Consider the following 25874-nt stretch of genomic DNA (forward strand, 5'->3'; position numbering starts at 1 on the left):
GCAGAGGTTGACAGGTATGTTTTGGGGATGTGGGATGAAACCGGCACACCCAGAGAAAACCCACACAAGCCCAGTAGAACATGCAAATTCCACACAGTGAGGACCAACCTGGCATCGAACCCACGACCCCAGAACTGTGAGGCCGACAGGCCCTGTGTTACCATGAATAATTCAGGCCAATCAACAACAACAAAAATGAAATAGTACTATAGTGTTTAGTGAGGTTACTGTGGTGACTCAAGATGGTAATGTTGACCTCTATGGAATGAAAAAAAGAGGGTTATGATTCTTTTTTTTTGCTTTGGATGCTGTTTCCCATTTCCAGATACTTTCACTTCCTTTCTTTTTTTGTGGGATTCTTGCATCATTCTGGAAATCTGAGTCTATACACTCCACATCTGACCTCATGAGAAACGTACTAACATCTAACACTTGCTCTAGCTGCCGTAGCAACCACCCCGCCACTGAACGTAACTGTGTGTGTCAGGAAAAAGGAAGTGGAGGGACGGAAGGACAGAGGCGGAACTAGAGAGTGTGACAATGAAGTCACAGACGACAGACAACCCTCCACGGCAAGGAAGCGACTGAAGGTAAGCTCCTTCCTTAACTTCTCTAACGTTCAGCGTTTGTGTTTGTATGTATAGAGGTTTATGAGGACACTTTACACAACAGACAAAAGTTTTAAGAAAAGTGAAGGAAGCAAGAGTTGAAGGCAGTCAAGAGTTGTTGCGATTAATGATTCCTTTTATCACATATTGGGGTGTGTCGGTCCAAGTTGGGAATTGCTGCCCACTTGTGATGTCAAATTCAATGTGTTACACACAGTGTGACCTAACATTGTAACATTTTAAACATGAGGAACCTCATGCCGTGAAGAAAATCTGCACATGTGCCACCTGCTCTTCTTGTATTTCATGTACATCATCCTCTTTGTTTTAACAGGGTTAGTGAGAATTACTGTTGTTCCATTTTCATAATTAGAATTACTGTGGTTGCATTTCTCTCACAACCTGACATGCAGTCACACTACACTTGTCCCTGTTTTAGGCCATGACTTTATGATTACAGAAATTATATCTATTAGCTAAATGACCTCCTTCACGAATCACTCGAAATATACAATGGGATTATTTGTAATATATCTATATATATATTTTTTTATTTTAATCAGCATTTACGTCTTTCAGTGCTCTTGACGCTGGCAACGAGACTATAACCAAAAGTGTTGCATTTGTTTAGCGTGCGAGAGTTAAAATGTCACCTGTTCACACATAAGCCACTGCCTGTGTATAACGTTACATCACAGTTTCACCACAAAGTCCCCTTATTTTCATGATTCACTTTTCGTGCCAACAGTGTTTGAAAAGAGAAAAATTCAGCGTTAAATTGTCTCTGGATTATTACTGACTATAAGTCAGTTCGAATTTGGGCACCACCTCAGAGCAAAAAAAAAAAATCCTTCAAATATAAGGCAAATATGGTTCAATTTATCAATTGCTTCAGAGTTTGTGCTTGTGATCGACAGAAAAAGAGATGGAGTTGTGGCGGCAGTGTGGAAAATGGCTCATCGAATGTCGGGTCCTACCGGAAACACACCGCGTCACTTGGGAGACCGCTCAGGTGAAGCGTCACGCCCTCTCCGAAATTATCTCGCCGAACTCAACTAATTGTGTGTGTGTGTCTCAGGTGTGCGACTTGGCACAGGCACTGAGAGACGGAGTGCTGCTGTGCCAACTTCTTAACAACCTGCTGCCTCTGGCTGTCAACCTGAGGGAAATCAACCTGCGCCCACAGATGTCCCAAGTAATGCACCCACACATAAACGCTAGGATTTTAAGGTATAAATTATGACCTTAAAATGACTGTGGCCTGTCGCCTTTTCAACTCAATTGTTGGTTATACTTTCAAGAGGAGAAACTACAATATACAACATGTGGTTATCTTATCTTAATCGTCTGATACGGTAGTAACAGCAGGGGATACGTCTGTGTCGTGAATGAAGCGATTAAATAGAAAGTGAATGTGAATCTGCCACCATTTTAAGTGCCTGCTGACAAACTAACCCACATTTTTTTTATGTTTTAGTTGGCAGTTCCAGTCATTTTTTATGGTATACTTTTTATTATGACTAAATGTAACATTTAAAAGCTATTCAATACAAATGTTCTGGATAAAACAAATAATATAACTTCAATCTTAAAAACTTATCTGTCTGGAAATTTTGTTTCATATTAGTTTGGGATAAACACTAATGATAGAATCTAACTCAAACAACAGTATTTTTCTATTACATTTTTTAATGATTGAATACTTTACTATTCAGTGTTACTTTTAAACTTAAAGTAATTCTATTAAGGTTATCTAATGACATTTTTAACAGGAATTTTAGTTCTTCAGTTGCTTTTTAATAATTCCATAGATCTTTTAAAATAATTCATTTTTCTTTACTTGGTAAAACTTTGATTATTATTTTTTGTAAAACAGTTGGAGTGAATATAAGATTTGTAAATCCGATATGTGACCAATCGTAGTTAGGACACTTCTGGTTCGTTTCCATTCAGCCAATAACACTTTGGGAACTTACACTTTGACACATACACGCGTGTACACCTACACGTACAGTGTTACTCAACGAGTAGAGGGACTTCCAGACGTGGTGCATTTTCCTGTATATGGGGCAGCTGGTAGCTTGAATATCAATGTGTGTCAGTCACGACTCAGCATTTCCTCTTTTCTCAAAAAACGCTACCCACACTGCTTTACACATGTACACACAGACACACACATACATGCGCAGTTCTGTAAAATGTCACAAGTCATGTCCCGCCCACCATCGACAGGCTGGATACACTGTGCATGGTATTCTGTGTGGTTATTTTCGCGGTTTTGTTCACTGCTTTGTTTGTCTTATTTCTCATGCTCGGCACTTTCTTAAATCAAATGGTTATTAAATGTCAAACAAATGCAAAAAGTCATCATTTCTAAGTTAAAAAAAATAATAAATGAACGTAACCGAAATTGCCGTTTGGATTTTATTGCAACAAACCGAACTGAAACGATTCAATACATCCATGGGAAACATTATACTCCTCAAATATAATATAGATTTATGGAAGATTTTGCTGCAATTTGCTGCAATTTGCTGCAATGGGAACAAACGTGTGTGTAACGTTATATACTCTTGTTTGTAGTTCTTGTGCCTTAAAAACATCCGGACCTTCTTGGGGGTATGTCATGACAAGTTCCAGCTGAAGAAGAGCGAACTGTTTGAGGCCTTTGACCTTTTTGATGTGCGCGACTTCGCTAAGGTACGGACGCTTAATTAAGCATGACTTCATTACTCCAAACAGGAAGTTGTGAGGCCAAGTGCCCAGTGCTAATGTTTACATATTCATTTTACAGGTTCTTCATTGATATAGTATGTTGTTTAGTGTTTTTGTTTAAGTTTTATCTTTTATTTGTTTGCTTAGGGTTCCCTAAAATGAATTCTGGAAACCAAAAAAAAATGTTAGCTACGTGTTGAAGATTTGTGATACTGATTGAATCTACGTGTCGTATATTTGACAACTTCTTTACTGGCTCGTTTGACTCTTTTGCATGGTTTACCTAATATTTTGTAATGTATTATTTTTGTGTGTACGTGTCTTTTTTGTTCAACAGGTACTAAACACTTTGTCCATCCTATCTTACTCATCCGTTGCCACACAGAAAGGACTCCAGTAAGTATGTGCTTAGTGACAAGTAAATCATACACAGGGTTTTGTAAATATTATATCTATAATAATAATGTACTGCACGCATTGCTGCTGCACTTCAGGCCTTTCCCTTTGGGTGGAGACATATCTGATGAAGATATCTACAACGGACTTTCTGACCAAATCGAGTGAGCAAACAGTCAAATTGGGACATTAAAGAAATCAAGAACGCATCTTTATTGATGTATGTGACATTGCCTATATTGCATATAGTGACACGGTAGATGAAACAGACGATTTGTACGACTGCGTGGACGACGTGGAGGCCGAAGGGGATGAAATCTATGAGGACTTGATGAGGACAGTCAAACAACCTGAAAATGTGAGTGCACTCCAGATCTAATCTACAATCTCTAGTATTTAATTGTATGTTCTTAGCTATCAAACTCATTCTTGCTTATACCACCTGTACAATGTGTTTGTCTGTTTTGAATGTGGTTGTGTAGCAGAAGTCCGGTGTGGATATGCGTGATTGCTGTCTCCAAGAAATGAAGCAGACAGAAGAAAAGTACTCTGATACGTTGGAATCTATTTTACAGGTGTGTTACAAACACACACTAACACAGACCCCCCACATCCTTCTGGAACTCTTTTGTTTTTAATCACCAGCACTTCAAAAAACCTCTGGAAAAATTCCTCCTGACTCAGGATATCGAGACCATCTTTGTCAATATACAGGTATTACAAAGACAGTGGTGCCATGCAAGTCTATTTTTTTTCCTGTATATTGATTCTGTATCTAGGTAGATATATATCAAAACAGTCTCATGCCAAAAATTCATAACACTGTTTTTTTACTCCTTTGCCTAAAATTATTTTATGTATTAGTGATTTTTTTTGTTTTCTTCCTTTGTATAATATATCTAGATACAGAATTATACCTTTTTTTACTTTGATTTCCAATAAAAGAGTGGAATCAGTGCTTTTGACAATTTTCTATATTTAGGGACAGTGTCATACATGTACAACTTTGTGCTATGTCCATAATGTGTGTGTGTGTGTGTGTGTGTGTAGGATTTGGCTGTCATACATCGAGAACTTTTAGATGAGATCCGGATTTCCATCAGGAACGGAGCCAAGACTCTCCACCAGGTGTTTGTCAACTACAAGGAAAGGCTACTTGTCTACGGTCGCTATTGCAGTCAAGTGGAAACAGCCACTAAGCATCTGGACAAGCTTTCGAGTACGAGAGAGGATATCAGAATGAAGCTGGAGGTGCATAACTCTTCACCTCGAGTACTTGAATGAAATGATTTGGATTTTCAGGTGAGGAAGCTTGTTCATTTTTGCTGCGTCTCGCAGGAGTGTTCCAAGAGAGCAAACAGCGGGAGGTTCTCTCTCAGGGATTTGCTGATGGTGCCCATGCAAAGGGTCCTCAAATATCCCCTGCTCTTACAGGTAGGCTTTGTATAGACTGTGAGCCAGCATTAAATGTCAAATTTAAGTTCTCCACTCAAAGGTGAAAATAAGTGGTGTACAAAGACCCTATCAGATTTTTTTTTGTGCAATACATACATTATTGGATTGTTTTAATTATTGGATTTTATGATATGCCCTTTTTAAAACAAATATATCATTTTTTTTTTACTGTTGTGGAGTTAAAAACATCGATTTGGATAGATAATATCTAGAATTATTTGCACTTCAAATACCTGTATGCTTGGGACTGTATCCAGTGTTTCAAAAAATAAAATAAACGTTGTGGTAATGGCTGATAATCATTACCTGTTTTATTGTACGTAGTCATATTGCATGAATAATGTTATATTTATCTCAGCAATGACCAAATTAGAATTAAATTCTTTCCCAATGCTTTGTTTGCACTTAAAGGAACTGGTAAAACACACTCGCGACTCGACCGAAAAGGACAACCTGCGTACGGCTCTGGACGCCTTGCGAGTGAGTTTAGCCGCATGCACGATGGTTAAAAAAGTCAAAACTCTGTTTTTCTAAAGCCAAGTTTTATGATTAAAAAAAAAGTGGGACCAAAAAACTGAAATTTGCAAGAAAATTAGGTGAGACCAAAATAAATAATTTCAAAACTTTTTTTGCTCTGTGTTCGTGACTGCTGGACTGATGCTAATTTTTATTAACTCAGGACTTTTGTATTTGCAGGACCTGGCGCAATGTGTCAACGAGGTCAAGCGTGACAATGAGATCCTCAGGCAAATTACCACTTTTCAGTTGTCTATTGAGAACATGGTAAGGTTGATTTTTTTGTAAAGATTCATATATGTTTGTCCATATTTGTATAAGTTCAATGTGATTATGTTTGTGACACTAAAACTGTAAAACTAATATTTTCTATTCCATTACAATTCTGTCATTTTCCTGCAGACACAGTCCTTGGCCCTGTTTGGCCGCCCCAAAATGGATGGGGAGCTAAAAATTTGCAGCACAGAGAAGAAGTCGAAGCAAGAAAGGTGAGTGTTTACTTTGAAATACTGTTGATTTTTGGGATTATGTTTTTTTTTTCAATTTCACGCTCCATATTGTGTGATGTCGTTCGCAGATACGCCTTTCTCTTCGACAGGGCCATGTTTGTCTGCAAAAAAAAAAGTGGTGAGTCATTTGAACTTAAAGAGATCATCCAGCTCCAGCACTACCAAGTACGAGATGAGACAACCGGAGACAAGGACAAAAAGAAGGTGCTCTACTCATCTCCTCAGTTCTAGAGATGAGACGCTAACACAAGTTTGTGCGTTCCTAGTGGTCCTACCTGTTCCTCCTGCTGGACTCTTTTGGGAAGTGCGGCTATGACTTGTACTTCAAAACGCGGGAACTGAAGAAGAAATGGTTGGAGCAGTTTGAGATGGCCCAGTAAGTCAACTGTTTTAACAATTTAGCAGGTACACGGTCGATTGGTCGCCGGTCTTTTGGTCGCCGATCTTTTGGTCGCCGGTCTTTTGGTCGCCCGGAAGGTAAGTGATAATTACCATTTAAATTGTTGCTCAAATTCCCTAAATACAAACTGCGAATTACTATTTAGTCATACTTAATGCCCTAGTAATTATTAGGCTAAAGAAAAGCTCCAAATTTTCCGGACTTTCCCGGTTGAAACCAAAGCACCCCCACACTCACTGTGGCCCTTATTTTGCCCAGCCCTATTAAATATTATGGGATGCTACGTTTTCCTTCATATGTCTAATGCTTCAATTTCTTGCTCTCGATTTTTTGAAATAGGTCCAAAAAAGTCTTGAACTGGCTGCTTTTTGTTTTCCAAGCATTCAGTAAAGACATAGCTGACAAAGTTGAATCAACGGGGGTTGGGTCGGTGTTGGTGGGGGCAGCTTTTCGTTTTGCAAGCCATCCAGCGCCGACCAAGCTGACAAAGTTGAACGAGCGGGGGTTGTGCTGCGAGAAGCACCTGACGACAATCCACTGATTGCACTCGTAGGACACTAGTATTGTGGAAAGCTTTGCTCTTTAGAGCAAGGGTGTCAGACTCGGGTTGGTTCGCGGGCCGCTTTAACATCAACTTGATTTCATGTGCGCCGGACCATTTTAGATTTTTTTTATATAAATGGATTAAAAGAACTGGATTAAAAGCCCTGAATATTAAATTTGAATTTTAAATTGTTGCTCAAATTCCCTAAATACAAACTGCGAATTACTATTTAGTCATACGTAATTATTAGGCTAAAGAAAAGCTCCAAATTTCCCGGACTTTTATTGTTTTTTGTTGGAGAACTTGTTAAGACCCTGACTGACGTAGCTTCTTAAAGGGACAACGCATGTACATACAAACTCTTCTACACTCACACGTCGGCTCAGTGAAACTGCTCATGGCCATTGTTGGCTTTTATTGATGCGTAGACCGTGTTGTTTTACCTTATTTTGTTGCCGGTCTTTTGGTCGTCGGTCTTTTGGTCGCCGGTCTTTTGGTCGCCCGTTGTCGCAGTCGAGGCGACCAAAAGACGGCGACCAAAAGTCCGCGACCAAAAGACCGGCGACCAAAAGACCGGCGACCAATCGACCGCACACAATTTAGCGTTGTCTAGCTATTATAGAATATGTGGTTGAAATATGATAGTCATTTGACAAAATCTATAGGACAATTTGGTGCCTAAAATTGCTGTTTAAATAAAAATGGTGGTGTTCGTGGGCATGGCTTCCAGATTGTCTACCATATTTCATGTTTCGAAATGTCTGGACAGGTCTAATATGTGTCCCGAGAATGCGGCGGCGAACAACCACGATTTCCAGATGCACAACTTTGAGGAGACAGCGAGTTGCAAAGCGTGCGCCATGATGCTGAGGTACCACCATGTGTCCGTCTCCGCTTCATATTGAAACCTTCTCACTGCGCTCTCATGTCTTTTTTTCCGTCCCGTCAGAGGAATTTTCTTCCAGGGCTACCGCTGCACACGCTGCAAAACAGCAGCCCACAAAGAATGCCTGGGCAGACTGCCGGCTTGCGGACGTAGCTCAGGTATCATACGTCCCCTCCGGTTAGAGTCTCTGTATTTCTAAGATAATTTAATTTGCACTGTTGACACTGCCATTTTCAGACCATGCAAGTGCTGCCAGGAAGGTGAGTGTCCCATCATGAGCTTAATATTATTATTTTTCCTCATGTGCTGAAATAATATTTTTTAAATTGATTGATTCCCTTTAGAATAAGACGCACACGTCCTCAGAGAATACCAGCATTGGTAAGGAGAGAGAATTATGGTCCAAATACTATTGCTTTCTAATAACTCTTCTGTTAAATACATGTTTGTCTGTATCCGTTTTTGCTACCGCAACCAAGATGGCGCCGTTCAAGTAGCAGCCGGTGGCGGTAGCTCCGCCCACTCTTGCTCGTTTTGTGTTTTTGCTGCTTTTCTGTCTTAATGATTTGATTTGGTGATTCTTAATGATCCCATTTACTTTGATTTGCTTTGTACTTTGTGCTTTTGCTTTGTTGTTCTGCAGCCTTTGCGACTACTGTCTAACTTATAATTGTGCCTTTCCTGTAGTATCTGCATTCTCACCCTCCTTGCTACTGTCAGAATGAAATTTCCCGAATACGGGATGAATAAAGTTATCCAATCCAATCCAATCCAATGTTACTTGAAATTAAAATAGGAAGAGCATTTCAATTTCATCATTTCCTTTTCTGGATAATCAAAGAAAACTAAAAATAATATGATTTTTTTTAAATGTTTTGTACTTCACTGATGTGTCTTGCTCAGGATTTCCCAAGATGGAGGCGTGTCAGGAGTATTTTGGCATGCCGCCACCGCCCACCAGCTTCGGTCAAGCGCTGCAGCTGTCCAAAGGTGATGTGGTGGAACTGACGCGGGCCGAGGTGGAGCTGTCATGGTGGGAGGTAAGTGAGGTCTGGCGTTGCACAGCGAATCACCCGTGTTGAACACAGGCGCCGTCTTTTTTTTTTTTGCTCTATGTTAACGTGCTTGCACCCTCCACTTCAAATCCTCAACTTTTATTTTTCATTGCCTTGTGAACTCTGGTACTTTATGTTTGAAATATAATTATTTGTAGTCAATACATTTTGGCATTTTTGGCATTCTAAGAATATGATTTACTTTGAAGTAATTATATTTGAATTTTTAAGTATTTTTTACCTGTCATTTCAACCCTACTAATGTTTTGTTTTATTATGCAAATTTGTATTTTTTGCATTGCAATTAGTAGTTGCTATTATTCAAAATGAGTTTCCCTTTGAGACCTGCTTAACAAAATAACCAAAAATATCCTTTTATTATTATCATCGTCATTTTTTCTCTTTTTTTCTCCTCAGGGCAAAAACTTGACAAGGGGTCAGTCAGGCTGGTTCCCCTGTCGCAGAGTTATCCCGTTTTCATGTGTAAGTATAATCATTCGCAATGTGGGCGTACTACAAAAATGGCAAGAAAAGCCTACTTAAACATCTGAACTTTACTACAAGTTGATTGGAGCCACTTAAAATGGCCGAAGGTTCATGCTGACTCTTATTAAAGATGAGTGTAAATGGGGAGTCGTTTGGATATCAATCAATCAACCAATCAATCAATCAATCAATCAAAAACCTTTATTGTCATCATACACAGCCATCTTAATGGTTGAAAAACCTTCAACTTGTATTTGACAACAGGAAAATTTGCATTTGACACTGTTAAATGCCACAGAATGTCTTAAAAATGTGAATGTACATGTTATTTACATGGGTGTGATGTCACTTTGCTCCACAGAGGCCCACTCCGGACTTGTCCGCTTTCAGCTGGTGAGTGAAACATAATGTTAAGTTATTTTATTTTACATGCATTACAGATGAAACACTAAGTCAATCTCATAATTTGATACCATGACAGAAATCATCTCACTGAACCAAATTTAAAACAATTCGTAACTATCTATGTCCAGAAGTGTAACATTACGTTCATAACTCACAACACACAAATCATCTTTCTCCATTGAAATGATTGAAAATACTCAAAGGTTTGCGGGTCATATGGATCGACCCTCCGCCAAGAACCTGCTCATCTCACGCTCTGACGGAACGTACCTGGTCCGACAGAAGGACGGTGGAGAGTTCGCCATCAGCATCAAGTAAGTTTTAAGAAATGTGGCAAATAAGTGTACCCTGAAGTCAAATGAACTCGTCCTAAGGAGGACTGTTTTACAATTTTCATTATAATGTGAGGAAATCTAATTCGTTGTTCTGGTAGGTTCAACATGGACATCAAACATATTAAAATTACGTCCTGTGATGGCCTGTTCCGCATGAATGAGAAAAAGGCCTTCAAAGCTTTGGCGGTGAGTCTCGTGGGTCGATGTTGAATACGATATGAAATTATGAAATTAATTGCTTCCAGAAGTTGTTTCGTAACTTGAATTTGTCGTAGCTGGAAACACATTTTACATGTGAAAGCCCAAATCCGTTCAAAAGTCCTCATTCTACCAACTAAACCGTTTAAGAATGATCAATGCATACTAATTTTATATGAAATGAGAGAAACACACAAAAGAGAAAAAAAGATTTTAAAATGATTTGTTAAGACATTAAAATGGGTAACAAAACATACAAACATGCACTTTAACACACAATTTACCATCTTCAAATTATGAATTCAAAAGAACTTAACAATGGTTTCATCAATTAGAATTGGGTCTTTTTTTTAACAACACTTTTGTTTGACCCAATCGAATAATTAATGCATAGTTTGAATACATTCCCGTAGGAGATGATTGAATTCTACCAGCAAAACTCGTTGAAGGAGTGCATTAAGGATTTGGACACAATCCTCCGTACGCCCTACAAGCAAGCTGAGAAAAGTGACGATCCAAAAGCCAAAAATGCATCCAAAGGTTTGTGCCCGTGCAAGTTTTGATTGTGTCATCATCATTTTGGGACAGGGTGTCTTTGATGTGACGTTGGACTGAATTTATTGACAGTTGAAACAATTTTAACCAAAATGGTTAAAAACTTGGTTCATCGCATCTCTATTTTTTTCCACTTTTAATCTCTGTCCGGTTGTTGTAATATTGTCCCAACAGGAAACAGCGCACGCATCTTTGGCATCGCGAGGGCGAGGTACGACTTCTCGGCCCGCGACCGGTCTGAGCTTTCGCTCCGGGAAGGAGACACCATCAGGATCCTATCCAGGAAAGGCCACAGTGGCTGGTGGAAAGGAGAAGTGTATGGAAAGGTGAGTCGAGGGAAAAAAAACAAAAAAAATTGGCATTGTTGATTACTAATTATCGTTGTTCCGACAGGTGGGATTCTTCCCTGCCAACTATGTTGACGAGGACTACTCAGACTATAGCTGACCTGCAGGCCGGGACTTCACATTAACTGATACGTTGTTTTGGGAATAAATTTTTTATGACCGTAAACCACGTTTCACATTTTCACGCATCATTGGTCAGGATGTGATTGCTAAAATGTCCAAAATAATGTTGCACGGCTGTGTTGTGTGTGTTTGTTTGTAATCTGAGAGGGGAAAAAGACACAAAATTGACATTTGCCATCATAATCCTGTTTTATTGATTCACTTATTTTCCATTCATGGTAACTCCATCATGGTGTACATCATTGTTGAGATCAAGCAAATGCTTGTAAATAAGTGTCAGGTAGCATGATGGTTGGTTAGGATCCACTTTATTTTCAAAATATAAAAAGCAACCAAAGGGTAAACAATCACATAACTTGTTGTCTAAATTATGAGCCACGTGTCCTCGAAAATTATTGACGTCTCTTTCCACTGTTGTTTTGCCATCTTCTGATTGACTGAATCTTGCTTTCACTGGTAGTACAACTCCAAGTTCATGCCGTCATGGATCTCATCTGCACACCTCACAGTTAAGTCAAAGTCGAAAGAAATGTGTTCACTCACTATATTTGAAGCACATGCATTTCTGTCAAGTCAATAATGACAATATTTCACTTTTTCACACACACCTTGAAGAAGAGTTTGCTCTTCAACAATAATTGATTGAATTAAAACACATTTTCATCTTGACTAGAAGACGTAATAGAATCATCAAGTAACAGTACTTGGTATCTTCAAGTAATCAAAATGTGAGGATTTGTACTCTGCTTGAATTACACAGCACATCAAGTATGAAGGATACAATCTCCGAGTGACACGTGGTCCTTGAATATGGTGTACCTGCACACAAGAGAACATTTCCAAGACGGTTACCACACTGGAGGTCAGAAAAGTACATCTAACACTTGAACATAGTATGTGTTGATATGTTTTTTTTTGTTTACTTGTACATGTAGTTGCATCAGCTATTATACATTTTGCACGCAATTGTAGCATGTATTTTTTTTTCTACTCCAAAACTGAAGTAGGGTTTGCTTACCATTTCTTCAAGACTATTTTATCATATCGCGTGCCCGTCTGGGCTGCGATGAGCTTCTTCAGATCTCCAATGGTGTCCTCAGAGCTGGAAGGTTGGCTGATTAAGGACCTACACATATAAACTCATGGCCAAAATTCCTCAATTATTGGATTATTACAAAACAATTAACACATTCATCACGGCACATTCATATTGATCAATATAGTGACGTTAATGCCTCTTGAAGGATACTTGCACTTTACCCGGACTTTCTTGCCCAGACGATCGTTGCAGACCACCTCGATCATCTTGTCGTTGTGTCTGTCAATGTAAAACGAGATGAGTTTAAAAGTAGCCCACTCTAAATAAAATAGATTTTTAAAACAATCAGCCCGTTGAGATGAACATAAAAATGCCTTATTATGATATACTCTTCGTAAATATTTTAACGCCATACTTTCGTTAAATCCAAGCTAACCTACTATGTAATGAATTAACGTATTTCATAGAGTTCCTCGCTACGAACACGCGGTGCAAAAATCATAATGTTTTTAAAGTTGGACTTCTTTTTTTAAATGTAGAAATCGTCGATGTTACCTTAAAGCAACAGTGGAGAAACCAAATAAAGCTTTTTACGCTAATAAAACGACACTCGCCCAACTGCTACAACACTTTAACCAATCAAACAGCCCAAAAATGACTGACAGTCTTGGTCGACCAATGACAGAAGCCCTCAGGCAAAGGCGGGGATAAGGGGAACAAAAACAACGCGAGAGCCGTAATCCAGTCCGTGGTTGTCGCAACGCGTCGCAACTACTTTCTCACACACGGCTGCTACATTTGCAGTAGTCTATTTTGGCAAAGAAAATCTCCGAAGGCTCTGAGAATAACAATGGGAGATGAACCAGCATTACCAGGGGGCTGGGAGAAAAGAATGAGCCGGAATTCAGGTGACTAAACAAGCGTGGCAAAAAGCTCCCTGATGAGGGGATCTAATGGGCGCTCAGTAGTTAGCAACTCGTATCTGGATGCGCGTTGCGTCAGGTCGCTAAACTAAACTCGCCCTGGTGAAATAATAGCTTTAGCGACGAAGGGTGACAAGTGGTATTCGTTTTGCATGCGATAAAATGTGACAGAATCAACTAGTTGTCTCTTTAAAAGTTGTCAAATAGTGGTGGCGCGGCATCCTATCCGCCCTGGGCCCTGTGTAATTACTGCACACTTCGAGCTCACATATACAGTTTCCTGCTTAAACCTTGCTGTGAGCCAATCGGGATGCCCGTTGTTTGTTGTCGGCCATTTTGTGTCAGTACCATTTGGTAAACAAATAGTGCGTGAACTATGTTATAGCTTTTGGTCATTTTATAAACCGCTTGGTTTTTCTAAAACGTCAGACATGCACCATATTAACTATGTTTAAAAATAAACTAAGTAATAGATTTCATATTGGCATTATTCAACCTGGCCACGTTAATATGGTTTGTAATAAACCAGACAGTTTTAAATTATGGTATCCTGCAAATTAATATTACATTTCTTATCTTCAGGAAAGGTGTATTACTTCAATCATGTGACCAACGCCAGTCAATGGGATCGACCATCAGTAGGAGACAGTCATGGAGAACCGGAGAAGGTTAAAAAAATGAGAATAATTTGGGAAATCTGATGATGTGCATGTTGGGCTTTCTTGTTGTTAGATTTTTAATTAATTTGTGTATTGGTATAACAATTACAAATTACTAGAAAATCCACAAACACAGTGATTATGAGCTAGTTACTGGTTTAGCCTATATGATCATAAAATGGAAAAGAAAATAATAATATTAACAATACTCCTGAAAAATAAAAGTGGCTGAGCAGGGCTAATGTCCCTTTTTGTGTTTGGTGTGGCAGGTCCGCTGCTCACACCTGCTGGTCAAGCACAACCAATCCCGTCGCCCCTCTTCATGGCGGGAACAGAACATCACAAGATCCAAAGACGAAGCACTCGATCTCATTCAGAGTGAGTTGCCGATGCAGACCTGCTACCATTTTTGTCGTCTTCATCTTTTGGATTATTTACCTTTTCAGGCTATATTGAGCGAATCAAGTCAGAAGAGGACAAGTTTGAGGACTTGGCATTTAATTTCAGCGATTGCAGTTCGGCAAAAAACTACGGGGATTTGGGACACTTTGGCAAAGGTAAGAGCTCCATTTTAGAAAAGGAACCTTGCAATGTAGTGAAGAAGCTTAAATGAAAGTTTTCAAGAAAACACATTATCGTCTTTTAGGTGTAAATATAAAATAGTAATATCATTTTTCCCCCCGAGAATATATTCAAATTTGAACAAATGAAAATGGCGACCTTAGTTTTGGTATATCTATTTTTCAAATATATTCATTTTACAAGAACATTACCGTGATCTATTATAGAAAAATATTTTTTTCTACAGCTGCTTAAAAAAAAAATCAAAACAAAATTATCATGTCATTTTTATGATGCAAAAACTGAAAATTCCTCAATAGTTTGTTCATAAAAAATATTACAAATATTTGCAACCATAAAATTAATGTGCAACCATTCTGAAAAAATATATAGATTTTTTTTCTCATTATTATCTTTGATCAAATTCACACATTTGTCACTTTCTCTCCAAGTCAAATATTTTTTATCACCACTAGAGGTAGTGCTGCTAGCTAGCTTTCTTGATGTAATGTAGATTTTTGTGCATTTTATCCTCCTCAGGTCAAATGCAGAAGCCGTTTGAAGAGGCTTCTTTTGCCCTCAAGTCCGGAGAGATGAGCGGTCCTGTTTTTACCGACTCCGGAGTTCACATCATCCTACGCACCGGCTGACACACGCCTACCCACCAAGCGCTATCTATCACCAGGGTTCAAAGAAATCCCGCCCATTCCCCTATATGACCCAAACTAAACAGCTAAGGAACAGAAAATGGTGCAAAAAATTTCAAAGTGCATGTCACCACAATAAAAGCACGTGCCGCTCTTTCGTTTCCTAAAAAAAAAAAAAAAAACTCACCTCTTGCTCTCTTCTCGGCTATTCAAAGCTCCTGTGAACTGTCGAGACATCAAAATTAAAAGTCCTCTTTCTTTGTCAGCATCGTCATTTCTTGGTGAGGGCAAATGCGCGAACTCTTGTTGCCATGACAACGTGGCCTTGCATAACCTCGTGCGTGCCGCTGACGAAGTATATTTTGTTGATGAAGATAAATCGTCATGATCTTGCATTTGAAGGGTGACTTTGTGTTGCACTTTGGAATTTGATGCTAAAGAATCCATGAAATAATATTAATGCTATACTCACTACTTTTTTTAAACATTTCAGGAGCAGTGGACATCTACTTGTGGGAGTTAGTAAAAGAGAAATTGCTATTGAAAACACATTTTGACAGCAATCCATTTCAACTGGATGGGGATCGAATGATCAGGGTGAATCTCACTCAAAGTGGATTGGACGTCTAGTGTCATCAATAGCATTGAAATGAGCGTTCACAGCCAGCCTTCCCAGTTTAAATGCAATTAGTTTATTATGAAGAAAAACAACTTTAGATGGTTACTTGGGGCCAGTAACGTGTGTTCTTGGGGTTCATTTAATTTATTTAGTTAATTTAAAAAATATATAAAATATTTATAGAAAATACAGCATGTATGCAATAATTGCTAATTAAGTTTTATTTAGTTACCAAAAATACTAGCTCTATAAAGGGTTATTTAACATCAGCTTTTGCAAGATTTAAAATATGTGATTGTAAAGTAGGGTTTCAATACAGGTTTTTGGCTTTAGATGTATAGTTTTATGAGATTTGAAGTTTTAAATTTGGGTTTTGAGACTTTCAACAGTTGGTTTAAGATTTAAAACATTTTTTTGTTCCAAATGATCATTTTGTTACTGCATCAGGTTTGGAATTCTTCTTTCAGACCACTGTTGCTGTTTCTAATTAGGAAAGTTCAATGTTTGAATTTTTATTTTTGATTGTCAAATTGGTGTTTCTTGATGCTTGCATGCAATTCAGCAGTACCGAGTGCAGCCTTAGACGAGAGGAGGCGCCCAAGAGCGGAACAGGGGAGCTGATGTGAGGAGGGACGCCGTCACACACAAGCAAGCAGCATCTCACCTCACCCTCACCGGGAGCAGACGCTCGTTTGTGGCCGCCCGTGTCACCTCGGCGCCCGCAGGCTACACACGCCCCTCTCGCTAGGTCGCTCGGTCGTTTCGCTTTTCCTCCGCCTCTTAAAGACGTTTTACTGCACACACGTGGAGCTCATTTAAAACGAGACGAGGGGGGTCAAAGTGGATTTTTTTTTTTTCTTAAGGAGGGAAGATACGCAGCAGTAAAGTTTGAAGAATCTTGTTTTGTGACATGTGGAGGTCGTGTGTCCCTTTTGGAGACATCCTACCCGACATGTATGAAGGGGATCGGTCATGCAGCTCCACGTCTGCCTCTTGCTCGCCGTCTTCATCGTCGTCGTCACAACAACAGGTAAGCAAACATACAAAAAAATAAAACATTTCAAGCGTTTTCCTGTCTGTGACGGATTATTGCTGTTGTACATTTAAAAAATACATAAATACATTTGTTTTAGTGGGAATTGTGGTCCATGCCGCTGGTAGATTAATCTGGATTTTCAATGGTTTCCTCAGTTTGTTTATTATTATATTATTTATGACTTAAAAAAATAATACTCAGGCAAAAAAATGTTAAAAATATTTTTGTGTAATCTCACTCTGAAAATGTACTCTTAAAGGAAGCTCTATTTCTGATTTATAGCACAAAACAATTTAACAAATATTAAAGTTGTATTAAATTTATATGGAACTGGAAACGTACGTACATAATTTTCTATGCTAAACTTAAAATGTTATTTAAAAACATAACTTTCTATTGTAATTAAATGTTTTTCACATATGTGCCCAGTTTCAAAAAGTAACACAGATTTAATCCGGTTCAAATTCAGATTTGGCAACAGTGTAAATATAACATTTATGAATATGAAATCTAAGTCAATATGTCCATCCAGTTATCATATATCACTCAGAGGGTAGTTGGATGTTTCAAGCCTTGGGTGAGTTCTCTCTTCTTTCCATTTGTTTCCATTCCATGAGGCAAAAAAGTTTGAATTCTTTGACGAAAGCCTGAGTCCAGACTTCTTTGATGCCCAATTAGTGTAAAGAAAAGACACCATTTCCCTTTGAAAGGTCCCGTTAGTAATGGTCAAAGTGGCCCTAAAACATCTCCTTCAAAGCAAAATGGCTGACTCCCTAGGAGTTTCACAGCGGGGCTTCCTCAGACTTTTTTTGTGCATCTGAACGCACCGAATTTCACGTTGAATTATAAAAAAAAATAGACGCCACGTGAATGGTGAAAACATGGAAATAATTGACACCCCTTATAAACCCTTATGTTCTCGCTTGTTACTAGGCAGAATTTGATCTACCCTTTTCCAAAAAGGTTGCTTGTTATTCAGAGACTGAGTCAGCTTGAGCTACCTGGATCACGAGGATGCTCTAACGCTCTTAATTACATTTGTGTTGCCCCTCTGACCCACTTTGGAAAAATCTAGTCGTACTGGAAAGTTCTTATCTTTGTGTGTCTGCACGTGCGTATCTGCGTGTGTGTGCATGTACGTAGTGTGTGTGAGTCAGATAGAAGCTTTGTTGTTGTTGTTGACCTTCATGACTGTGCTCTCTCCCTCTGTTTCCGTGTCCTGGTCCTGCAGTTCAGGAAGATTCAAGGAATTCCACAGAGGAACACACCGCCCCCCTCTCACATTCTGACAGAAATTTCCATCGTTCGTTTCGAGCCGGGCCCGACTACACAAGAACACAAGAACCCTACGGAGAATCTGGAGCTGAGTCGGGTCCCACCACGCCTCTTATTGCATCTGAGAGCTCTGATAGTGAAGCTCTGCAGCTTCCTGAGGAAATGGGGAACAATGGAGCGGAAACATCTGTCACTCGGGTTCCGGAGACGGCGGTGCTGACCCGAAACGCCGAAACAAATGCGGCAATGCCACACGGGGCGCGTGGGTATCACAACTCTGGGCGGTTTGCTTTTCCCGCTGTGACGTCGTCTCCGGGCAGTGGGACACTGCTACCGACCCCTACTGTTATCACAGGGACAGTGTATCACCAGAAACACAATCAGACATCTCCTACTGCGATGCAAGTGGTCGGAAAACTCACTTCAGATTGGTCCCAAACGGATTTTCCACAAAGTACACTAAGAAATACACGCCACCCAGATGCTACAGAGGCACCAAGGATCCCTGGTTCTCCTCAGACCAGTAAAGAGGCCATTGTGGTGTCTGATAGTACCCAAAACTTGTCAGGGTTGGAGGACAGGACGGGAATTCCTGGACTCGCACCCCGCACAAGCACTGTGATGTTGTCTGAAGAGGGGACCAAAGATGGGATGAGAACACCTCGATACATTCCCCAAGCAGAAGTCCTCACTTTTGGGGGCTCCGAGGTAGGAACAAGAATGCTTCAAGTGAGCACCACTTTGGCCTCTGTAGGGGTTCCGGACTCCTCTGGCTTTGAGGACCAAATGGCAACGTCCCATTACGCCTCAGGGTTCTCTGAGAGTGGGACAGGAACTCCAGGACACTTGCCCCATTCAGGTACCATTGTGTCACCTGTAGGGGTTCAGAACTCAACAAAAAAACGGTTAAGAACACCTGGACACCCACCCCACGTGAGCACAGTGACGGCGTACGGACTTTTCCTGACCTTAGGGAGCTCTCAAGACCAGACGGGAACAGTGGAACATTCCCCCTTTACAAGCACCCAGGATGGAATCCTCACCATTGAGAGGAAAGGGACCCCTGGATACCCACCCCACATGAGCACTGTGTCTGCACCTGAAGTAGTTCAGAACTCGTCTAACACTGAGGGTCAGAACGGAACATTCCAATACACACCCCAGGTAGGGGTACTACACTTAGGGGATTCTCAGGATGGCACTTCAACACTAGGACACTCACCCCACTCAAACACTGAAATGGTATCTGAAAGGGTCCATGATTTTGCATCCCACTCGAGCACAGACGGCACTCACTACACTACACCCACTTTTGCAGCACGAGGTTACACAACTGTTGCCACACCCTTGTTCACACCCGAAATGCCCAAAACGAAGGAAAATGGCACCACCGTAGCAACCCAGAAAACAAGTTCGGACACTTTATCTGCTTCAACCTCTTTGAGTTTTGTGAATACCAACATACCCAAAATATATGTTGTGTCGGACCACCCAGCCACCGTTACAGGTGTGTCAAGTGGGCTGGGTTTCAATATAAGGGGGGCAGAGTTACCAGACTTGTGATGCGCTTTTGTTGTGATTCTTGATTTCAGTGGAATCGATCGAGTTGCTGCTGCAGATTGTTGTGAGCGAGTCCAGGGCGGTTTCAGGTCCCCACCTGGAAGAGGATACTAGCTCCTGGGTGGGAAACCGATTTTCAGACTTTTTTTACATCTTATTTTTTGATGCTAAATAGAAAGCGAATTTGAGGTCAGGCAGTCGTGCATGTATTTTAGAAGTTGGATCACAGGCCCTGTATGCAAAGTGAATGTATTGGAAATATCTATGGATAACTGTGCTTTTGTTATTGCTGAACACTTGGTTCATGTTGCAGATGAAGCCTTACCTGCAGAGGGCGCCAGGATTCAGTAGGATGCTAGGCGTGTGGGGCAGGTGAGTAGTAACTGCTTGATCATTTCACCATCATAATGGAATCTGAGCAGACCATTTTTTTTCTTGATCTCTGGTTCCAGTGGCCATGCCGTGCAGATGTTGCTGGAGTTCCACAGCAAGGGGGCCCTGCAGTGGCTCTCTCCCTCAGATGCCTCAACGTTTCTGCGCTGGACTGGACTCGACGGCGCTGCACGAAACTTCAGAGGCTCCAAAGTGGTCAACATAACACTGGGAGGTGAGGTATTTTTCATTCATGCACAGTTAGATTTGCCAATTTTTTAATCTGTACAATTAACATTTCCTTAGAGATGGGGTCTGAAACCAGAATTTTTCATTAGCAATTGTTTATGCGTGTGATGCAGGTGTGCAAGCGGACATATGCGATTGGTTGCTCGGGTGTCCGGCGGGCTTCCGCTGCATTTCCCGGCCCACCAACAACTACAGCTGTTCCTCCCTCTGCCATTTTGACCTCTGTCACCATCATGGCATCTGCACACACCACCCGGGAGAACTTCCTGTTTGCCGGTTTGAATACACACACACACTCAGAGTCACTTCACTGTACATTTTAAACATGTTTTTCTTTTGGTTGGCATCAGCTGTCTGGTGGGCGAGGACTTCTGGTTCATGGGATCGAGGTGTGATGTCCGGATGACACGCTTTCGTCTGGTGTGTACCTGCGTGTCCATCCTGGCGCTGGCTGTGATCCTGATTGGCTCGCTGGCTTTTGTCGCAGTCAGACGCTACAGGGCAGCTCTAATTCAGGCCAAGGTGGACCAGACCAGGAGCAGGTACGTACACACGACCATGCTTTTTAATATCAGCCCTTGGGCAATGCAACATTTCATAACAGAAAAGAAGTGAGACGCAATACAAAAACTTGCTGTTCATTAACCATTCAACTTGTACTGTCAAAAAAGTAATTGTTTTTACGTCCAGCTACCGGCGGTTCAACCATTTCGACGAGCTGTCATCCCGCTTCTGGCCGCGCTCCACTTCGGCGGGTTCGGCCGACTCCATGGACAACCCGGCATTTACCCGCTCGGACGAGCTACTGCACATGCGAGCTCTTGACCGACCCTGTTGCTACCACGATGACACCCTCTCGCTCGCTTCTGCCTCCTCTGCCTGCACTGGTCGCGCCACACGCCTCAACACCATCTACCCCGACAGGTGAAATAACACCGTTTGCATAGGCAACATTGTGATGCTTCAAATCGAGCGTGGATGTGGCAGTTGCATCATAATTTGCACATTCCTATTTTTTAATACGAGTAAGTTATGGATGGGGCTCAATCGCGCCGAATGTCCATTTCAGTTCCCAATACGGTTGGCACGGTAGCGAGCTGAGCCTGGGCGATGGTGGCGTCCTAGACTCAGGAAAGGCCAGCGACCTGTCTGTATGCAGTTGGCCCGTGGAGCCCATCCACTGGACACCCTTCCCGCTCCTACGACAGCTGGCCGCAGCCCCCCCGCAGGCCGCGCAACCCGTGAGTACCCCCAAGCTCTCGAGGTGCAACATGCTGCATCGCCTTGTTGTCAAACTTTTCCTTGTTTTGAATGTTTAGACCCGGGCTTCCAGGCCGCGCTCGTACTGCGAGGGCATGGAATTGGTGGACATGAACCGCAGCTGGACCTCGTGACTCCGACACTCGTCGACAAACGCTCTTATTGAATGGTGTGTATATCAAATGAACTGGTAATTGAATAAATAAATGACTATGTATCTTGTGTTTGTGTATATAGATAATTCCATTGTTTTTTTCCCTTTGATTTTGTCTATAGCAATGTATATACACTGGATCTTTAAGGTAATAGCAGCACTTCTCTTACCAAATTCCAGCTTTACGCCAAAATGAAATGTTCTATTTTCCCTGAGTGATTTGAAACACAACATCCAATAGTCAATGTAAAAAGTATTCATATTACTATTAAGTCATTTCTTCATGGATGGAAAGAGGTGAAGTGACTGGAAAAATGACATCCACATTGGTTTAACTAATGTGTGTACACCGTTGGGGAAACTAGAGCTTGAATAGAGAATGCTTTTGATATGCGTGTATTTTATTCACCAATGGATGCCAAGTGACTCACACAGTCGCTTTTTGACTTTCAAGCTTCTTAGCACACATGCGTGACCTCACACATTTCTGATCTCTACTCTTCTAGCAACAATGGAAAATTGGAGAGGATTAGTATTGGTAGTTAACCAATAACAATACATTGATTTGGATCAATACAGCTGTTGGTAAAGTCCCATTGGATCAATATCGAAAATACAAATACTGTATTTTAGGAACAATATTTCTTTCAGTGAAATATAACTTTTTATGTTAATATTGTAAAAAATACCACCATTCGCACGCACTAACAGGTGAGGCTGTATACTTTGATTCTAATGCCAATATGGGAATCCACTCAGATTTCATTTTCATACAAGAAAAACAGGTTTAATTCCATTTTAAGGATGACGTTAGGATGAAACCAGGCAACCAATTTATTCTATGCAATTTTTTTTTAACTGATGTTAAATTTTAGTGGTGTGATAGCCTTGAATGTAATTTCATTATTCTGAACACCAACCAAAAAGGCAATTTGAGAACTGAGCGATTTAGGTTTCATTGATCTCGGACTGAATTCCTCAAATCCTGCTGTGCTACCAAGCACTCTTTTTGACATTCTTCCCCAACATACTCCACCCCCCGCTTTTTGGGAAAGAAAAATAAGAGTAAGCAAGGAGGGGATCGGGCTATGGTGATTTAGTGTTGACTTTAGTAGAATGAAAATGATGTAGAATAAAGAGAAGTAGCAAAGAGGCTACTAATGAACTTCTTTCCATATACGGTCTCGTAGCCAAGAAACAGGCCTGTCTGGCTCCACTGTGCAATGTGTGTGTTGAGAGGCAGTGTGTGGCAACATCCACATGCTACACACACATCTGCGTACACACCCCTAAAAAGGGAGATTCATTCATTTCCTCACTCCTGCTGGTCACGTGACCTCAATAAGCATTCTTCTTCCCAGTCATGTGACCTACTCACACCAGTATCTCCTTATATGGACGTCATCCAAAGGACCTCTCAAAGGCACCAGCCCGTGTGTGTGTGTGTGCGTGTGTATATTTGTGTGGATTTAGATAATACCTTGATTGGCTTGTTGACCTTTTTAACCTCTGCATGGAGACATGTGCGTGAGTCTGTGGGATTGTGTGTTCACTCGCAGTAGGCATGTAAATGTGAAAGCATGGCATGAAAAAGCCATTTCCTGCCCCCGTGCCTGGCCGTTTATCCTTTTTAGGAACACGAAGGGGAGCCAGGGTGAATTCCTGCTTTGTGGTCATTGTCCAGGCTCGCTTTCCAGAGGTTGCCACTGGTTCACAAACACACACACACACACACAGTTGATTATGAGTTCACTCACAATTGTGTGTATTTGGCATGAATGAATGTCACCATTTTGGCAAGCCAAAAATTACATCACATTTGGAATTTGTTACCTGTTGTGACTTATACTGACTCACCTGTGAGAAACCTTCCGGTAATCTTCCACAATCTCTTAATTGATGAGATGGAATCCATGTTTGAACACACAATCAAGCAATTTTGTATTGTTTATGTCATATATTTTAGATCATAGATTTATATTTTCCTCCACTTTTGTTAATTTTATGTCAGTGTAATGAAATTAATTTATTTCCTGAAAATTCTGCAATCAACACACCATTACGGCAATATGATTGTGTTAAATGTATTTTTTAAACGTGGCCAATTAATTACATTTCAATGTGTGTCATGCAATCTGTAGTGAACAGCACATCAATCCAATTTTCACAGTCAGAACCTAAACATTTTGCAATGTACTTTGATTTGTGACTCATTTTGTGTCATAAAGCATTATGACTTACAGGAATAAGTTAAGATATTTTAACCTTTGACTAACCAATACAAAAAGCTTCATTTTTGGCTGCCTTTTGTCTACGTTATATAAGCACGTATTTAATAAACAAGTTTTGGGCACATTTAAGTTTAGTGTAAGCCATTCCGCCCTTGTGTCATTCACTGCAATTAGTCGTGATAATTGTCCAATGTCACTGAAATGTAATTGTTCACTGCCATCCCTCCCAGTCAAAATGGATTGGACATTTATCGCCACCAGTGATGGGAACAGTACTGCTCCCCTCTTAATTAAAATGTGTAAACCGAAGCACAACACTCTTTAAAGTTATCTTTAAATACATTATTAATTATTGGCTGTCAAGCTGCCATGAAACACTTCACCTGTTTTATTGTTATTATACTTTTGAATGTTCTTTGTTTAAATTGTTTAACAGTTGACGTTTATGTTCCAGGCGTGCTGTAAGTTTCAACAGCTATGAAAGTATTAAGCTACAACCATGAATACAATAATATGGCAGAAAGACATATACGTACAAATTAATCAATGCCACAATGGGCTTGCAAGTCACTAGTTAAATACAAATACGTTAGATAATATCTGCTAGACACAATCATTTTTTTATTGTAGAAGCAAAAACAAATGAGATGGCTAAAACTTTCAAAGGTTTGCATTCACTATTTATCACAATTCCTTTTACCTCATTACTTTACAGTAGAACATTAGTACCTAAAAAATGTCTTTGAAACTACAATGTAAATATTTATTCTGCAACTCTGCAGGTCACTATTATTTCATGCTTCAAAGATGAAATGCTAAATATGTTTTACTGATGGATCTTTACTGGTGGGGGGGGCAAAGAGCATCTTTGCATATAAGCATTTCTTTGACACAAACACACACGCAACATAAAGGATCAAAGGAGATGAAATATGAAATGCAAATGACATGTATCTACATGTGGGCTAATTTTATCATCATAAAACATAAAAGGAGCAAATAATTACAAAGACTTGTCTGAAATGAAACATGATATTGATATTTGTTTCAGTTAGAAAAAATAAATAAAAATTATGGGATTTTAAAGAAAATGCTCATAATAAATAAATGATAAATAAATTAATTAATTTAAAAAATGGCCCATGTTGGAGGACTTTTAGTGCAGGCGATGAGGTGCTGAAATTCATGTTGGCTGTAAACAGACCACCTTGTTAACACCAGTATCACTTGACATATTGCATTTGTGTTTCTGTGTGTGTGTGTGTGTGTGTGTGTGTGTTTAACTGGCAGGCCTTGGCCCATTGAGAAACTCTGAAGTCAGTGACCCTGTAAAGTTACTGAACAAACAAACCCCCAATCACTTAATTAAACACGATTCAAATTGATTTGTGATCTGAATAGAAAATGTTGTTTTTATTCTGAAGGCGGAAACTAAATACAGCTCCACTTAACTATTTTGCTAGCAAGCTAGCTAGTGAAAGATACCTGATTTTTTTTCAGTTGTGTTCAAAGACAAACTGAAACCGGTTAGATTTTGCCATTTTGAGTTACATAAGTCTTTCAATAGACGATGATACAATATGGCTCTTTTGTTCCTTCTGAAATTCATTTTTCGCAAATAGATGTCAAATTCATTTCAACTGGGAGGGTTGCCGGCAAATCCGGTTACAATGGCTTGGACGGTAAACACTGTCAATGGCAATCACGTAATTAATATAAGATTGATGGATGGATGGGATAATCTTATAACTAGGTA

General features: G+C 40.2%; 4 protein-coding genes across 7 annotated transcripts; 3 read left to right on the plus strand and 1 right to left on the minus strand.

The window, feature by feature from the left end:
• The first annotated feature begins 22 nt into the window (after nucleotides 1–22).
• vav1 (vav guanine nucleotide exchange factor 1) lies at nucleotides 23–11576 on the plus strand. The gene is made up of 28 exons (XM_077604718.1): nucleotides 23–590; nucleotides 1526–1620; nucleotides 1687–1803; nucleotides 3192–3308; nucleotides 3661–3719; nucleotides 3818–3883; nucleotides 3969–4077; nucleotides 4202–4294; nucleotides 4365–4433; nucleotides 4770–4970; nucleotides 5058–5153; nucleotides 5586–5654; nucleotides 5871–5957; nucleotides 6093–6178; nucleotides 6268–6403; nucleotides 6466–6575; nucleotides 7913–8014; nucleotides 8093–8187; nucleotides 8267–8289; nucleotides 8374–8410; nucleotides 8933–9069; nucleotides 9502–9567; nucleotides 9932–9963; nucleotides 10179–10289; nucleotides 10409–10496; nucleotides 10922–11048; nucleotides 11238–11389; nucleotides 11457–11576. The coding sequence occupies exons 2-28, from the start codon at nucleotides 1534–1536 to the stop codon at nucleotides 11508–11510; spliced, it is 2526 nt and encodes an 841-aa protein (XP_077460844.1). The 5' UTR covers nucleotides 23–590; nucleotides 1526–1533; the 3' UTR covers nucleotides 11511–11576.
• A 121-nt stretch (nucleotides 11577–11697) lies between these two features.
• On the minus strand, nucleotides 11698–13264 carry ubl5 (ubiquitin like 5). 2 transcript variants are annotated; one of them, XM_077604715.1, is made up of 5 exons: nucleotides 13128–13264; nucleotides 12783–12851; nucleotides 12552–12635; nucleotides 12315–12352; nucleotides 11698–12027 (listed from the first exon to the last, which is right to left on the minus strand). In XM_077604715.1, exons 2-5 carry the CDS (start codon nucleotides 12836–12838, stop codon nucleotides 11984–11986), a joined length of 222 nt encoding a protein of 73 aa, XP_077460841.1. In that variant the 5' UTR covers nucleotides 12839–12851; nucleotides 13128–13264; the 3' UTR covers nucleotides 11698–11983. The 2 variants fall into 2 exon arrangements, with proteins under 2 accessions (XP_077460841.1, XP_077460843.1); XM_077604717.1 differs by lacking the exon at nucleotides 13128–13264 and having other exon boundaries at nucleotides 12783–12868.
• A 53-nt stretch (nucleotides 13265–13317) lies between these two features.
• pin1 (peptidylprolyl cis/trans isomerase, NIMA-interacting 1) lies at nucleotides 13318–15627 on the plus strand. Its single transcript, XM_077604714.1, has 5 exons — nucleotides 13318–13480; nucleotides 14078–14163; nucleotides 14424–14532; nucleotides 14601–14711; nucleotides 15256–15627. Exons 1-5 carry the CDS (start codon nucleotides 13423–13425, stop codon nucleotides 15363–15365), a joined length of 474 nt encoding a protein of 157 aa, XP_077460840.1. The 5' UTR covers nucleotides 13318–13422; the 3' UTR covers nucleotides 15366–15627.
• A 150-nt stretch (nucleotides 15628–15777) lies between these two features.
• LOC144077170 (uncharacterized) lies at nucleotides 15778–22276 on the plus strand. Of its 3 annotated transcripts, XM_077604705.1 has the most exons (13): nucleotides 15778–15959; nucleotides 16544–16729; nucleotides 16845–17011; nucleotides 18249–19799; nucleotides 19885–19973; nucleotides 20166–20224; nucleotides 20305–20459; nucleotides 20587–20749; nucleotides 20824–21015; nucleotides 21164–21397; nucleotides 21543–21714; nucleotides 21793–21902; nucleotides 22010–22276. In XM_077604705.1, the coding sequence occupies exons 3-12, from the start codon at nucleotides 16954–16956 to the stop codon at nucleotides 21865–21867; spliced, it is 2748 nt and encodes a 915-aa protein (XP_077460831.1). In that variant the 5' UTR covers nucleotides 15778–15959; nucleotides 16544–16729; nucleotides 16845–16953; the 3' UTR covers nucleotides 21868–21902; nucleotides 22010–22276. The 3 variants fall into 3 exon arrangements, with proteins under 3 accessions (XP_077460831.1, XP_077460830.1, XP_077460832.1); XM_077604704.1 differs by lacking the exon at nucleotides 22010–22276 and having other exon boundaries at nucleotides 21793–21955; XM_077604706.1 differs by lacking the exon at nucleotides 22010–22276 and having other exon boundaries at nucleotides 16547–16729; nucleotides 21793–21955.
• The last annotated feature ends 3598 nt before the right edge of the window (nucleotides 22277–25874 follow it).

The sequence above is a fragment of the Stigmatopora argus genome, chromosome 7, assembly GCF_051989625.1.
Source record: "Stigmatopora argus isolate UIUO_Sarg chromosome 7, RoL_Sarg_1.0, whole genome shotgun sequence".
Taxonomy (NCBI): Eukaryota; Metazoa; Chordata; class Actinopteri; order Syngnathiformes; family Syngnathidae; genus Stigmatopora; species Stigmatopora argus.

Bases quoted from the DNA above. Each gene is read 5' to 3' on its own strand.
- vav1 (XM_077604718.1), top strand. From the start codon at position 1,534: ATGGAGTTGTGGCGGCAGTGTGGAAAATGGCTCATCGAATGTCGGGTC. The intron at 6,404-6,465 runs GTGCTCTACTCA...GTGCGTTCCTAG, and splicing joins GAGACAAGGACAAAAAGAAG to TGGTCCTACCTGTTCCTCCT. The intron at 8,290-8,373 runs GTGAGTGTCCCA...GATTCCCTTTAG, and splicing joins ATGCAAGTGCTGCCAGGAAG to AATAAGACGCACACGTCCTC.
- ubl5 (XM_077604715.1), bottom strand. From the start codon at position 12,838: ATGATCGAGGTGGTCTGCAACGATCGTCTGGGCAAGAAAGTCCGGGTA. The intron at 12,636-12,782 runs GTATCCTTCAAG...CCAACCTTCCAG, and splicing joins AAAGTCCGGGTAAAGTGCAA to CTCTGAGGACACCATTGGAG. The intron at 12,028-12,314 runs GTATCCTTCATA...TGAGGTGTGCAG, and splicing joins CCACGTGTCACTCGGAGATT to ATGAGATCCATGACGGCATG.
- pin1 (XM_077604714.1), top strand. From the start codon at position 13,423: ATGGGAGATGAACCAGCATTACCAGGGGGCTGGGAGAAAAGAATGAGC. The intron at 14,533-14,600 runs GTGAGTTGCCGA...TTACCTTTTCAG, and splicing joins AGCACTCGATCTCATTCAGA to GCTATATTGAGCGAATCAAG. The intron at 14,712-15,255 runs GTAAGAGCTCCA...TATCCTCCTCAG, and splicing joins TTTGGGACACTTTGGCAAAG to GTCAAATGCAGAAGCCGTTT.
- LOC144077170 (XM_077604705.1), top strand. From the start codon at position 16,954: ATGCAGCTCCACGTCTGCCTCTTGCTCGCCGTCTTCATCGTCGTCGTC. The intron at 20,225-20,304 runs GTGAGTAGTAAC...CTCTGGTTCCAG, and splicing joins ATGCTAGGCGTGTGGGGCAG to TGGCCATGCCGTGCAGATGT. The intron at 20,460-20,586 runs GTGAGGTATTTT...CGTGTGATGCAG, and splicing joins GGTCAACATAACACTGGGAG to GTGTGCAAGCGGACATATGC.